The sequence below is a fragment of the Hemiscyllium ocellatum genome, chromosome 12 (genome assembly GCF_020745735.1).
Source record: "Hemiscyllium ocellatum isolate sHemOce1 chromosome 12, sHemOce1.pat.X.cur, whole genome shotgun sequence".
Classification (NCBI taxonomy): Eukaryota; Metazoa; Chordata; class Chondrichthyes; order Orectolobiformes; family Hemiscylliidae; genus Hemiscyllium; species Hemiscyllium ocellatum.
Window position 1 is genome coordinate 98437263 of NC_083412.1, and position 16274 is coordinate 98453536.

General features: G+C 40.6%; 1 protein-coding gene across 3 annotated transcripts in view; it reads right to left on the minus strand.

Moving 5' to 3' along the window:
- Nucleotides 1–16274, minus strand: part of gbe1b (glucan (1,4-alpha-), branching enzyme 1b) — a 601271-nt gene that overhangs the window by 49360 nt on the left and 535637 nt on the right. For all 3 annotated transcript variants that reach the window (XM_060833872.1, XM_060833871.1, XM_060833870.1), the window contains exon 14: nucleotides 14219–14349. In XM_060833872.1, coding sequence (XP_060689855.1) covers nucleotides 14219–14349 — 131 coding nt within the window. The remainder of the gene's footprint in view (nucleotides 1–14218; nucleotides 14350–16274) is intronic.

Genomic DNA, 16274 nt, shown 5'->3' on the forward strand with positions numbered 1-16274 from the left:
CCTGGTCACCACTGTTGACATTAGATATTTTTGAAAATAAAATCCAGATGTATTTAAGTTAGCTAAATTTCAATTCCAAAACTACATGATATGATTTGAACTAATATTTCCAAAAACTTTAGTCCAGGCCTGTAGATCACTAGTCTGGTTTCATAACAACTATGCTACTGTATCTCAGTAAAGATATTCCAGCCCACACTAAGGATATTTAAACACAGGATTCCAAGTTTACGGGAACCTTGTGGTAAATTATTAATTTTAATGTAGGCTACATATTGCACAAGAAATTCACTGAAGCGCCCTTGGGAGGCATTTGGCCTATATTTCTGAGACACATAACAGCCCACTAGACAGCAACATTGTGGCAAGACTCTGGAAAGTACCAGTGGGACTAACAAACACTGTAGTTAAAATTCAGGGTATGTTTAGTGATAATGTTTATGTGGAGTGGTCAAAGCAGTCACATATGTATTGCACTGCAGAATTGTGATTTTAGTACATTATATAACACCAACAATTGCACAAGTTTATTCTAACTTGAGTTCATTGTTATGTTGAGAGGTTTTCCAGTCAGTTTGCCTGCTGTTCTGTCTGACAACAAATCTGCCTGGGCTTATTCAGGCCCATTTTTAGTAGGGGTTTAGCACAACTGATTTTCTTCAGCTATTCATCAGCTCAGATTGTTGGAAGAGGGAGATCTGCACTTGACACCAGTTGATCAAGTCAGTGTAATGACTTCTGAAGAAAACGATTTTTTAAAAATTGTCTGTTGCTCTGCCATTGCTACTCTTTGGGAATACAACAAGCTTGCATTCTTCAAGCATCTCATCAAATATTGAAAATGTTTCAGAGTAGAATGGTTCTGACGGACGAGACAAACACAGCAACCATTTTTTCCATGCAGCAAGATCCCGGAAGGAGAAATGGGGTCAGTGGCCAGTCAGTCAGATTTTGGATTTTGAGGGTTAAGGCGGAGACTGGAAGAACTTCATACTTCCTCTTCAATTACAGTCAGTTCCGTGACCTGATTCTTCACAGTTGATTCCACTTTATGATATTGTAGGCAAAACAAATTTGGATAATTTCAATTTGTTTAAATCAAAAAAGTAAACGATTAGCAGAAAACTAAGGCCACAAAATCTTTAATGTACAGCCCAGAAATGCTCCATTTAACAACAGCAATAGCTATGGCACAGTCACATTCTGTCTTGAGTCAGGAGTTAGATTGAAGATCCAATCTAGAGACTGGAGCTCTCAGTTCAAAATGGCACTCTGGCAGTGACACATTCAACTGGGACTTATCCTCCCTCTCCAGGAAAGTGCCATCGACCCCATTTGAAAATGAGCAAGGCAGTTCTCCTGGACACCTTTCTGCATTTATACTCAACCACTGTCACAAAGCTGGTCCCTTTTCTCAAGGATACTGTACCCTTTTTTTTTCAGAGGAGTCATAAAACCCTCCCGGCTCCAAGGTGACTAGTTTGGTGCAGAGATGAGAAAAGGACTTTGAGAGGCCTTTTGTTTAAATGTAAACAGATGAGACTTCAGGCCAAAGTGGTCATGTTTTAGAAGTGACCTGTATAATGAAAGGGGAGTAGACAGCTCTCTAGCTGAGCAGAGATTAGATCAGAGTGGTGCTGGAAAAGCACAGCAGGTCAGGCAGCACCCGAGAGCAGGAAGATCGACATTTCGGGCAAAAGCCCTTCATCAGGAATGATGAGCAGTTCAGTTCAGAAGTAGTTAGGAGTTCACCTGTGTGGAAACAGGCTGCGAAACTCTCCTTCTGCCCTTCTAACTTCAACATGTAAGGATTTGTTCTATTTTTACTGTTTTTTTTAATGGGGGTTTGCTTATTGGGACTGTTGTGTATATTCGGAACAGCATAATTAAGTTTAATTTGGATAGACTGGGTTCTGTAGGAGTTCTTTTTTCTGTTCTTTATGTTTCATTGTGGAATTTTGTGAACAAATTTTTGTCTGTTTTAAAACCTGGTAGTCAACCCTAGCTAACCTACTCCGGGTAACTTTCACTGTACACTTACTGAAAGAAATTGCAACGTTATGATCTGGGCTGCCTGCTTAAGAATGTTTTGAGTGGTCTGGCCAAGTCCATAACACCACATCTCTGGGTCTAAATTTGTTCTTTCAGAGGAGTGCACAGCCGAAAATAAAATTAGACAGGATACTGCTTCAGACATATGACCAAATATCACTGAAGGCATTGGTACTGAAAAAAACAACCACCTGCCAGACGTGCCGTATTTACCTCTTCTCTTGCAAACATATTGACTGGGACTGCCCCCCCTCCCCCCAATGGCTCCATGATGTTAGTTTGCTGCTCTTTGGCTCACCCACAATTGCTTCCACAAACAGCAAATAGGCTTTGCAACAGAAACAGAAATTGCTGGCGAAACAGTGTGGGTCTGGCAGCATCTGTGGGATGAAAGCAGAGTTAATGTTTTGAGTCCAGTGACTCTTCATTAGAAATAGGTTTTGCAGCAGGAACGATGAGACAAAACAACAAGATCCATTCAGTTCCTCTTCCAAGTAGTCTGAGAAACACTGGAGTTGGGGCAGGAGGCCATTCAGGCCTTTGGAATCTGTTCTACCATTCAAGTGAATCAAGGCTGATCTGGTTATGGTTTCATCTTTACTTTCCTGCTACCTATAGCTGCACAATACAACAATGAAGAAAGGTCATTGAACTGACAGGTTAACTCTGCTTCTCTCAACTGAGTCTGTCTGACCTGAATATTTCCAGCATTATTTTCTTTTTATTTCAAATTTCCAACATCTGTACAATAACAAATGAGTCCATTTTTAATTAAAGGAATTATATGGATACAAATTATTCATATTTAGGAGGAAGTTCTTTACCTAAAGAATGATGATCATGCGGAACTCACTTCTACGAGATGCTTGATGGGGAACCTAGAGAAATCCATTTGGGAGAAGGAAATGAAAGAACAAAAGACCATGCTGACAGGGTTTAATGAAGGTCTGATGAAGAGTCATCTAAACTCAAAACATTAGTTTGCTCTCTCTCCATGGATGCTGTCTGACCCACTGTGATCTCCAGCATTTGTCGTCTTCAGTAAATAGGAAAATGTCAACACAGATGATTTGGATTAAATAACCTGCTCCTGTGCTTTAAAGTTTCCAGAATTGTTGCACTTACCTCATTAATAGCTTCATTAGACACGTGAACATCGAAACCAGTTCAGAGATGAAACCTGGTATCTTTCTGGATTAAATTACTCTGAACAATAGGGGGAGTCAAAGCATTGTCACTTTGGCAAGGTGTAGATGATCAACATTACACTATGAGCTGTAACCCATAATTCGGAGACTGAAGCTATATTCTCTACATTCAAAAGACTCTTACATTCAAACCTATTGAGTGAATCATCACTCAGCCAAGGTCTGACGTCGCTAAGCTTATCGGAAAGAAGAATCAAGTCCAAGTCCTGGTTGAAACTCTAACTGTAATCAGTAGAGGGGCTTGAAACCACAATAAGGATCCTGTTCCTTGTGGGTGTGAACTGTGACTGATGTCAAGCAAAGTCATGGCTTGTATTTCTAGATTTAAATTGGCTCATGTTAACCATTGAAATTCTCTCTACGATTTTCCCTTGTGAAGCATACCCTGATCCATACATACCTGGCTCCACTCTGGATTATAACTGGGGGAAAGGAGGGGAGGGAATGTAAGGAGAGTGATTAAAGGAAAGCAAGGAGGGTTGAAAGGGGAGTAGAAAGAAATTAGAAATGAAGGTGGAGAAGAGGGTGAAAGGTAATCGACCACATATAAAAAATACAGAAGTCTGAACATTTGGTTCATCATCTTTCTGCTGGCTCTTTGTAAAGATATCTAATTAACTCCACCCTCTGTTTCTTTCCACTAGCATGCATTATTCCACACCACCAATGCTCCAAAACCCCCACTGTCTAATTTCCTTCTGACAATTTTTATTGATACTGTTTCTACTACATGTATGACAAGGCCAAGTTAGGATGCCTCATCATGGGATTAAATAATCTGTCAGAAACAGTCTCCTGGAGTTTGTGATTAAGTCCACACCGTGGATCAATGGCTTCATGGGAAAAATGGCATTATGAAAGCAGCAATCACAGAATCCCCAACTTAAGAATTTCCGTCTCTTCTGACAGTTAGCTTTCTGCTTCTTCACAGATTATTGAGACAATAGTATCTGTATAGTGTTTGTTATTTTTTTCCATAAATGATGGACAAACTAAACAGAACAGCTGGGAAGTCAGTGATAACTAAATTTACATATCAGTTAAACAAGAAGAACAGGAGGATATCAATTCATGATCAATCAATATGCTTAGATGCTGAAGCATGTGGGTCAATGGGCCGAGGAGTGGCAGATGGAGCTTAATTTAGATAAATGTGAGGTGCTGTAGTTTGGAAAGGCATATCAGGGCAGAACTTATTCACTTAATGGTAACGTCCTAGGGAGTGTTGCTGAGCAAAGAGACCTTGGAGCGCAGGTTCATAGCTCCTTGAAAGTGGAGTTGCAGGTAGATAGGATAGTGAAGACGAATTTTGCCTTTACTGATCAGTGCATCGAATACAGGAGTTGGGAGGTCATGCTGCAGCTGTACAGGATGTTGGTTAGGCTACTTTTGGAATATTGCATGCAATTCTGGTCTGTCTCCTATAGGAAAAATGTTGTGAAACTTGAAAAGATTCAGAAAAGATTTTTGAGGACATTGTCAGGGTTGGAGGGTTTGAGCTATGGGGAGAGGCTGAATAGGTTGGGGCTGTTTTCCCTGGAGCGTTGGAGGCTGAAGAGTTACCTTATAGAGGTTTATAAAAAGCATGAGGAATGTAGATAGGGTCTTTAGGCAAGGTCTTTTCCCAATGGTAGGGGAGCCAAAAACTAGAGGGCATAGGTTTAAAGTGAGAAGGGAAAGACCTAAAGGGCACCTTTATCACACAGCAGGTGGCGCGTATGGAATGAGCTGCCAGAGAAAATGGTGGAGGCTGGTATGATTACTATATTTAAAAGATATCTGGCTGGTCATATGAATAGGAAAGGTTTAGAGGGATATGGACCAAATGCTGGCGAATGAGACTAGATTTATTAAAGGCTATCTGATTGGCATGGATGATTTGGACCAAAGGGCCTGATTCCCTGCAGTATATCTCTTTGACTCTATGACTCCTAAAGTCAATGGACTTTGAAGTTTCCAATTAAAAGCCTATTTGCTTCTGAAAGATCGAACTAAAAATTGTTAAGTTTTTCGGGTCCATGCGAAACATTCATTTGTAATCGAACAATCACATTGTTTATTTATAGGGCAAGATTAAGGTCCTGCCAAATGAGAGGATTTCAACAAAAGCTGATTACAATCGCTGCTCGCACAGATCCAATCCGAGGTTTCAGCAACTTGAAAATGAGCAAAGACAGATATTACCATCGTTGGATGCTGTTTCAACACTGTTCAGCTTTTGGGCAAGATTCATCTATATTTCCCTGTCAAAGACATAACCAGTCCATCAGCATCGAATAATTAAGAAGTGCAAGTAACTTCTCCCTTGTGTGCTGGGTTAAACAAAATTCATCCTTCTGCTAATGTCACAAATTACCTGGCTTTTATCACACTGTTGTCATGGCATTCTGCTATGCATCAATTGGCTGCGGTGTTTCAGACTCAACTACAGCGACCAGACTTCAAAAATATTTAATTGGTTGTGAAATACTTTATGTCTTTCAATACCTCAGAAAATGACAATATAAATGCAAATATTATCTTCGTTAAAAGGCAAACGACAAACAATGTTGACAAAAGCACTTGCACTTCTGGTTCTCCAAAGCCTCCAATCATCTCTTTACAGTTTTTAAAAACGGAAGTTACAATTTGTAAGAGAGAGGGGGAAACAGGTGAAGACTTTTAGACAAAATTTACTTGATGAATTAGTCCCAGCGACCCACTTTCTCTGCATTTCCCTCAGTTCCATGCAGTTATCTTTTCCCCATCTCCATCAAGTCCTCCCCACCTTCCCAGATTTCTAATAATTTCAGTTTTGAAAGAGTCAGCAATTTTTTTCCAGGGAAATTATTCAAGATTCTCAGCACTATGAGAGAAGTGATTCCTAATATCACACTGGAACTGCCGAGATCTAAATTTTAAAGTGAAGGTGGTCCGTAGGATCTAAAATTGCCTCAATGATAGGAAGCATATGACACAGGTTGGTGAACTTCTGCAAATCACCTTTGACAGCTGTATTCAGGGCAAGCCAATTGCATAACAGGAAGGTGGGGCATAAAGTATTATGTCTCTTAAAGGACCATATAAAGATAGTAACATCTGCTTGAGATATGGACTCTTTTGCTGTCAATACAATATTGTATATGCAATGTAGTTGCACTGCCTGCCACACTGGATACCAGAAAAACTCGCACATCACCATAAAGTTAATTGAAAATCAAAAATGTCCCGATTTTCAGACCACTAGATTTGGGACGCTACACCTCACCAGCTGTGTTAAAATTCACTTGCTAAATATTTGCTCATTTTGGAAGTGTACTAATGTCCTCTTACAATTTGCGACCATACTATCGTCATAAGGGACCATGCCCCGATTTGGTGTCATCTGTGAATTCACAAATAATGTTTTTGTTTCCATAATACAAATCATTCAATTATGAATGGCAGTGCTCCAAGCAATTATGGAAACCACTTCCCATCTTCCACTACTCTGAATAACTACCGTTTATTCCCATGCCCTGGACTGACTTGAAGCTAGGAACCCAGTCTGTGTGATGATGGTTCATTGGAAAACAGTGTGAGAACTTCAATTCTAAAACTTCTTTGGTACCTTTATATTGCATGTGTTAACGGGATGGGAGACATGTCACTTTTGAGTTCCAGTTTTTTTTTTAGTTTTTACATGCATTTTTAATGAGAGTTTACAGCTTGGAGTAGAGCTGGGTAGAATAACATAGCTTTCAAAATCAAAGAGAAAATTGTGCTGTTGCATATATGTCCAATTACACAGTGATACAGATAAAACTAAGTGTTATTAAAGAGAAGGTCAGTCGGAGATAAGAGGTCAGTTACAGCAAAGTACTGTTATAGTTAATAACAGTTATCAAAAACAGACAGGACTGCGGACAAATGTCTCAAGTGGCTGAAAAGAAAACTCAGAGCAGAGGGTTGTGAAAGACATGAGTTTAAGGAAACTCTTAAGAAATAAGTGAATGGAGTCTGAAGCTTGCTTAAAGGTTAAAGGAAGAATTAACTGAAAAATTTGCATCAAGTAAATGCAGAGATTGGCCAAAAGGGATAGAATACAGCTGTACCAAATGAACAGGGAACTTCAGCCTGGAGACAAAGTGAACCATCAGAGAGGTTGTTGTTAGGGTGAAAGAGTTGGACTTTTCTTTCTGATATTTGTAACAAGACCATTTCAAACAGCTCTCATATATATATTTTAAACTGGCTGTAGATGTTTTCCAATCATTCTGTTATTACACACTTGTGGAACAGGGAATTGAACCTTGGCTTCCAGGTCCAGAGGCAGGGAAAATATTACAGCACTACCAGAACCCTTTGATAGCTTTTAAAGCATGTAACATGGTCTGTTTATTCCTTCTGGCAAACTTATGCTCTTCTGTTAAAAATACATTGACAGCTTGCTGAGAGTCAGTGACTGACCGTCATAGTAAACAAATTATAAAGAGAAATCTCAAGCCAGGTTTTACACTGGGATCTGACTATCCCATATGACCATCAGCTGGGATCATAATATCTATCATTTGTCCCCGGTTCCACATTCTAGGACTCTGCCCATGTTGTGTGGCTCCTTTTGATATAGTTACAAAAATCCAGAAAATTTACAACTACTGCACTGCCACAGCCTATCTCCTCTGTTACCTTCAAAAAATTTAAATGTAGTTGATTAAGCAAATCTATTCTGGAGGAATCTGTGCCGCACTTAAGTTCTAACTACAGAACAACCTTGATTATCCGAATGAGACAAGTGGGAGTATTTTGTTCGGATAACAGATAGTGTTTTTATGGGACCTTGAGTCTTGTTTGAATAACCGATGATTGGATAACTGAGGTTTTTCTATACACCCTTTCTGATGTGCTGTGCCTAGAGATGCATGCAGCACTCCAGATGTGACTTAACTGGAGTCTTGGATAGACATAACATAACTTCTATCCTTGTAGACTAATACTTCATTCACCTTTAAAACTCTGTCTTTTGTTACTGTCCACTCACTCTGAGTGATTTCTATAGTTGGATTATTATATTTCAATGAAAGGCTCTGGCTTCTCACCATTCAGATAAAGCGGATGTTCTCAAACAGAATTCCAGCAGCCAGTTTTCCCACTCACCTTATTCTTTGCTGTTGCTTTGCAACTTCCCATCTACACTGCTCACTGTGCCATCTATTAAGTCAAGTCAGCCTAGTCTATCAGATCATATGGCTGCTCTTTCATTAGGGAGGGGGGATTACTGATGGGGAGTTCAGCCTGAGGGCCACCATGCCTCAGGTGAGGTGAGGGGAGTCTGTCTTGGTAACCACAGCCAGTGCAGGAATTGAAGTCACGGCGTCACAATATTGCAAACCAGCTGTCTGGCCAACGGAGATAAACGACCCCTTTTAGCAACTTAGCAGCATCAAACTCTATGCAGTTATACAAATCCACACCCCACTTATCTAAGTCATTTATAAATGTAGCAAAAATCCGTCTCCAATAGAGATCTTTAGGAAGCACTTCCTGACCACATCTAGTTTTTCCAAATTACTGTTTTCTTACTAACTCAGTTTTAACTTCTGAATTGGAGCCCCTCATCACCCTGAATAGCTTACCTGAACCCATTTTGCCAATTACAGTACCAGTAAATAGCTTGTATCAATTTTTCAAATTAAAATGCCTCTTCAGTATGCTGTTCTGTGAAAATGAAATTACATTCATATTTCCAAACCAATTTTAACTGTGCAGCATTCAATATAATTACTGTTGTTACAGGATTTAGCTAAAATATAGAGCAGTTCTGTCACAAAGTAATTGCTATTGATGGGCTAAAATAGAAACAGAAAAAACCTCAAGAGAATTGAATACACAACCACTGAGACATTTTGACCTTAATTACAGGAGTGACTGCACTTAAAACACACTTCATTGACTGTGAAGTGTTTTACAACATACTGAGGTCATGAAAGGCCTCTGTATCAATGCAAGAACTTTCTGTATGATGGTGTTCAGAGAACCAGGCTGACCACGGTGCTACTGAGGGGAATGCTATGTTGATCTTATCTTTCAATAAACAAACCCTAGCTCCAACTCACTGGATAGAACAGACTCTGAAAGATGCAATAGTTCTGTTTGAAGAGGAATGAATGAGGAGTTCATGCAATCTGATCAACATTTGTCTATCAACTAACATCTCCAAAAAGGCAGATAAAGCATATTTAATTGTTTTCACTGTAGTCTGTAGGATGCTACACACAAAAAAATACTGTTTAGCCCACTGTTCCTGCGCCAGTTCTTTCATAGAGCTATCTAATTAGTCCCATTCCTTACTGATTAGGGATAGTCAACATGGCTTTGTGCGTGGGAAATCATGTCTCACAAACTGGATTGTTACTTCTTCAAAAAACGCAAAGAGGATTGATGAGGGCAGAGCGTTGGATGTGATCTATATGGACTTCAGTAAGGCATTCGACAAGGTACCCCATAGGAGACTGGTTAGCAAGGTTAGATCTTATGGAATACAGGAAGAACTAGCCATTTGGATACAGAACTGGCTCAAAGGCAGAAGATAAAGGGTGGTGGTGGAGGGTTGTTTTTTCAGACTAGAGGCCTGTGACCAGTGGATTGAATTGAATTGAATTTATTGTCACGTGTTCCGAGTCACAGTGAAAAGCTTTATCTTGCGAGCAATACAGGCAGATCACAGAGTTAAGCTGCATAGACAGTAAATAATAGGTAAACAAGGAGTGCCACAAGGATCGGTGCTGGGTCCACTACTTTTTGTAATTTATATAAATGATTTGGATGTGAGCATAAGAGGTATTGTTAGTAAGAATATACCAAAATTGGAGGTGTAGTGGACAGCGAAGATGGTTACCTCAGATTACAACAAGATCTTGATCAGATGGGCCCATGGGCTGAGATGTGGCAGACTGAGTTTAATTCAGATAAATGCGAGATGCTGCAATTTGGGAAAGCAAATCTTAGCAGGACTTATACACTTCATGGTAAGGTCCTAGGGAATGTTGGTGAACAAAGAGACCTTGGAGTGCAGGTTCATAGCTCCTTGAAGGTGGAGTCACAAGTAGATAGGATAGTGAAGGAGTTTAATATGATTTCCTCTACTGGTCAGAGTACTGGGTACAGGAGTTGGGAGGTCATATTGCAGCTGTACAGGACATTGGTTTGGCCTCTTTTGGAATATTCCGTGCAGTTCTGATCTCCTTCATATAAGGATATTGTGAAACTTGAAAGGGTTCAGAAAAGATTTACAAGGGTGTTGCCAGGGTTGGAAGTTTTGAGCTATAGGGAGAGGCTGGGGCTGTTTTCCCTGTAGGTCGGAAGCTGAGAGATGACCTTATAGAGGTTTTTAAAATCATGAAGGGCATGGATAGGATAAATGGACAAAGTCTTTTCCCTGGGGTGGGGAGTCCAGAACTAGAGGGCATAGGTTTAGGGTGAGAGGGGAAAGACATAAAAGAGACCTAAGGGACAATGTTTTCACGCAGAGGGTGGTACGTGTATGGAATGAGCTGCCAGAGGAAGTGGTGGAGTCTAGTACGACTGCAACATTTAAAAGGCATCTGGATGGGTATATGAATAGGAAGGGTTTGGAGGGATATGGGCTGGGTGCTGGCAGGTGGGACTACATTGGGTTGGTATATCCGGTCAGCATGGACGAGTTAGACTGAATGGTCTGTTTCCGTGCTGTACATCTCTATGACTCTGTTTGGAGTGTAGAATGCCTGGTGGACTTGCTTACTCTAACAGTGCACTTCACTGCAAATTGTACAAAGTATTTTGATGAAGAGATGCATCAAAAATTAAGAAACCAAATAAATTGCCTTGAACCTTTTTACAATTTCACATTCCATCTTATACCCAATCAACAGAGAAGGGCATATGAATAAATGAACTTCAAAGCAACATACAAAGCATTAGAGTCACAATATATTCACAAGCTTCAAGGGGCCACATATTGGTAATTCACTCAACTAACCTTATCTCTGTTCATTAATGGCTGGAGATGCAGTGCTGGGAATGGCAGAACCTAGATTAATCTGACAATGCTACTGTAACACATTATTACAGATCTTCCTGCTCCATAACATCTGAGGTGCTCCATCTCCATGCTTACAGCTCCACTACACCATAGAGGAATGACAACCAATTAAACCTGTTCACCTCCGACCCTCACACAAACACCTCAATTATGAATTAGCGATTAGATGGAGATCATAGTGTTATAAAATTTTACAAGTTAATTCAGTACTATTTAGCAAATGGCGATATTCTCTGGAAAGGAATAGGTTCTTTAAATCTGATGGTATTTTGCTAAAAGTTTATTACATGCTCATGTAGTGGAGCCAGCAGAGAGGGGACGACCTTCCAGAGTATGTCAGACATTGACAGTCAGTACATTTTGGTCTTAATCATAGAAGTAAAACAAATGAAATAACATCATCAGAATTTAATATTTTGATTGAAAGATCAAAATGTGTCAGGTACGAAAAGACTGGTGTTAGTAGACTTTGCAATGAGGCTTCAGTACAAGAAGATTTTCCTCTTGCAAATTTTGGTAGTTACCTTTCAAAGATTGTCAGTTACAGAACCATTATGGAGTATTAAAACAGGAGGAAATCTACAGACTTGGTGCAAGGCTCAAAATCAATAGTAAATTAGCTGGCTAGAAAGAAAATTGCCTTGACAATGGGAAGTGAATGAAGATAATCATGAGTGGATAATCATCAGTCACTTAACGATCTAGAGAAATCTGTAGGGATGTATTCGCAGTCATTTTCTCCGAACAGCATGAGCAGGGGGACTGCAGCAGTTGAAAATGTGGCATTGACACAAACTGCACCCTAACTCTCACCAAGTCCCACCCTTATCCAGCAGCCTTTGTCCACTGACCTCCACTGCCTGACCAAGGGACAAAACCACAATTTTAAAATTCCTTCCTCCATTTCCAAATCTAGTCAATTATAGGCCCACACTGGGTAAGTTTGGCAGGTCTGACTTCACTTCAAGGGAATTAATGAATCAGTTGTTTTTCTTTAAAAGAAAATGATTCGATATGAGTCATGGTGTCTGCAGTAAACCAAAAACTTTTACAACTAAACTCAAGTCTAAACTACCATAATAGAAGATGAACTCATTCTCAAGGTTATTAGTTCAGCAAATAATCATATTACTGTCATAGGAGAGTGACAACAATTAATGCACATAGTGTTGAACCACAATTTTGCCCAACTTCAACAAGGATGGCAAGAGGTAAATCCTGAACAGGCTAAGGTGCTTCACTCCAGAAAAGGGAAGGTTGAGGACTGACCTGATAGAGGTCTTTACAGGTGTAGAAGAATGCAACTGTGTAGATATAGGGACAGTGACAGTGCTGCTGACCCTTGAAGAGACAAAAACTTGAAGAAAGAAATATATATTGCTACTAATAAAAGCAATAGAGAATTCATGAGCAAGTTCTTTAGCCAGAACATGGGCACAGCATGGAACCTGCTGCAAGAAGGCTGAGACAAAAAAGCAGATGCTGGAATTCAAAGTAGACAAGCAGGTAACACACAGCGAGCCAGGCAGCGTCAGGAGGTGGACAAGCAGGTAACACACAGCAAGCCAGGCAGCGTCAGGAGGTGGACAAGCAGGTAACACACAGCGAGCCAGGCAGCGTCAGGAGGTGGACAAGCAGGAAACACACAGCAAGCCAGGCAGCGTCAGGAGGTGGACAAGCAGGTAACACACAGCGAGCCAGGCAGCGTCAGGAGGTGGACAAGCAGGAAACACACAGCGAGCCAGGCAGCATCAGGAGGTGGACAAGTCAGCGTCTCGGATAGAATCCTTCTGACAAGCCACCTGCTTGTCTACAAGAAAGTTGAAGCAAACTGTATACAGTGATTTTTTGGTCTTGGCAAAATAACTAAAAAACAAATATCAACAAAATTCAGCATCTGCAGGCAAAACTCGTGCATTTGTGACTTTAACCCTATTTTTAAATGAGCTCTACATTTCTCGAAATTTATCATTTACAGATTTCTCAGGAACAGAACCCTCAGAGATTCAGAGGAATGATTGCAGTTGTATATAGGTAGAGATGAGATAAAGACATAATAGAAAACTATACTGATTGGGTGACCAGTAGAAGAATGCGAAACAGTTTAGGCGGAGCATAAAGACCAGCACAGACTTGTTGGGCCAAATGGCTTGTTTCTGTGCACAGATGCAATGCAATGTTTTGGAACTTTTAAGGGACCAGACATTTTTTCTTTGAAACTTTACACTGAAATGGAAAATGAACTGTTTTTACTGGAAAACCAGGGGAGTTTTGCAACTTGGAAATTAGACACTACATTTTTTGAGCAGTGTGATACAATTCAAGGAAATTTAACTGAAAGAATTCTAACAAGAGCAGACCTGGATCAACCTTTGAATCAAATAACCTACAGAATTGCTAGGACTTTTCACCTTCTGGTTTAAATTTTCAATCTTACAAATTTTGCTTACCCTGTTAAGATTCTTTTTGCACACAGAGTATGTGCATAAACTCTCTGTATTGTGTCCTTCGTAATTGTGATTGAGTCTGTGAGTACTTGAGGTTTTCTGAACGGTGTAGTTTAAGTTGCATAGTAGAAGATTAGAAGTACTTTCTTGTCTCTGTTGCTTCCTAAAATTAAGTGTGTTAGCGTGAAGAGGTCCTTGATTAAACCTGGTGTGAATTACTTTTATCCTGAATAGCAGTCAATCAGGCAAGCTGGTCATTTCGGTGAGGTAATGGGGATTTAGACGTTTTGTGATCGTTCCCTGTTTTGGGGAACAGTGCAGCATGATTACTGCTGCACATTTGCCAGTTAAGCCACGACTAACTCAAAAGCAATGTAATCACACGTGGTTCATTCACAAATTGTGACAAAACATTGGTACAAACCTTACAAACAACACATACACATGGCCAAACCTTCTGTAAAGGATACTTCCCAGGTCGATCTATTCCCACTCTGTAGTCGGGGAAACTCTTTTCAGGGTTGAAGTTGAAGATAAAAAGAAGATTTGCACGCTCAAAGGCAATCACCTTGTTTCCCTCATGTTTCTCACTCACGTAGGCCTGGCCGAGATGGGGGGAGGAATTGTAAAGAAACATTATTAATAAACACTCTTAGATGAGACTGAACTACAGTGGAAGTGCACTATACTGTTTCACCAGTAACCCCCTGTTCCAGAAACACCTTGACAGATCAATCCAGACAGTTCCAAATTGGCACTGGCACAAATGGGACTAATGGTTCCTTCTCTGCTGAAATTACTACAATTGCTCCTCCATTAGTGCTCTCAGAAAGGAGCGCTGTATTGGTGGGAACTCAGCTCTGTGAAATAAATTACAATCTCTATCGTCCCATCTCTGTATTATACTTGAGAGAAAACATTTTATGGTACGATGTATAGACCAGAGAACCCGAGACTGCTTTAATTAGTAGACACAAGGTTAAGAGAAGACTCTTAAGGTAAGATTTAATAGATAGTTCAAAATTGTGAAGGACATTAATTAGGTAGGAAGAAACAGTTTCCACTTACAAAAGGCTCAGCGACCCTGACAGAGAGGAGCAATTTACTGGACTAGTAACCCAGAGCGTTAGATAATTGTTCCGGGAACATGAGTTCAAATCCTACCATGGAAGATGGTGAAATTTAATTCATATAGAACATAGAACATTACAGCGCAGTACTGGCCCTTCAGCCCTCGGTGTTGTGCCACCCTGTGGAACCAATCTGAAGCCTATCTATCCTACACTCGCCCTTATGCCTATCCAATGACCAATTAAGTGCCATAAAGTTGGTGATCTACAACTGAAGAAGGGCTCATGCCCGAAACATTGATTCTCCTACTCCTTAGATGCTGCCTGACCTGCTGCACTTTTCCAGCAACACATTTTCAGCTCGAGTCTACAACTGCTGCAGGCAGTGTGTTCCACACCCCTACTACTCTCTGAGTAAAGAAACTACCTCTGATAGTCTCTAAATTATATTAGATTACTTACAGTGTGGAAACAGGTCCTTCAGCCCAATAAGTCCACACCAACCCGCCGAAGCGCAACCTACCCAGACCCCTTCCCCTACCCTACACTACGGGTAATTTAGCATGGCCAATTCACCTAACCTGCATATGTTTGGACTGTGGGAGGAAACCAGAGCACCTGGAGGAAACCTACGCAGACACGGGGAGAATGTGCAAACCCCACACAGACAGTCGCCTGATGCAGGAATTGAACCCGGGTCTCTGGCATTGTGAGGCAACAGTGCTAGCACTGAATATCTGTCCTATGTCTATCATCTCTCAATTTAAAGCTATATCCCCTCAAAGTAGCCATCACCATCTGAGGAAAAAGGCTCTCCCTGTCCACCCTATCTAACCCTATGATTATGTGATATGTCTCAATTAAGTCACCTCTCAACCTTCTTCTCTCTAATAAAAACAGCCTCAAGTCCCTCAACCTTTCCAGTCAGATTTTCCCTCCATACCAGACAACATCCTAGTAAATCTCCTCTGAACCTTTTCCAAAGTTTCCACTTCCTTCCTATAACAGTGACTAAAACTGCATGCAATACTCCCAAGTGCGGCCGCACCAGTGTTTTGTACTGCTGCAGCACGACCTCATGTTTCTGAAACTCGATCCCTGTACTCATAAAAGCTAACACACCGTATGGATTCTTAACAGCCCATCAACCTGGGTGGTAGCTTTCAGGGATCTGTATACATGGACACAGATCTCTCTGTTCATCTACACTACCAAGAATCTTACCATTAGTCCACTACTCTGCATTCCTGTTGCTCCTTCCAAAGTGAATCACCTCACACCTTTCCACATTAAACTCCATTTGCCACCTCCCAGCCCAGCTCTGCAGCTTATCTAAGTCCCTCTGTAATCTACAACATCCTTCGTCACTATCTACAGCTGTACTGACCTGAGTGTCGTCTGCAAATTTACTAACCCATCCTTCTATGTCTTCATCCAGGTCATTTATAAAAATGAT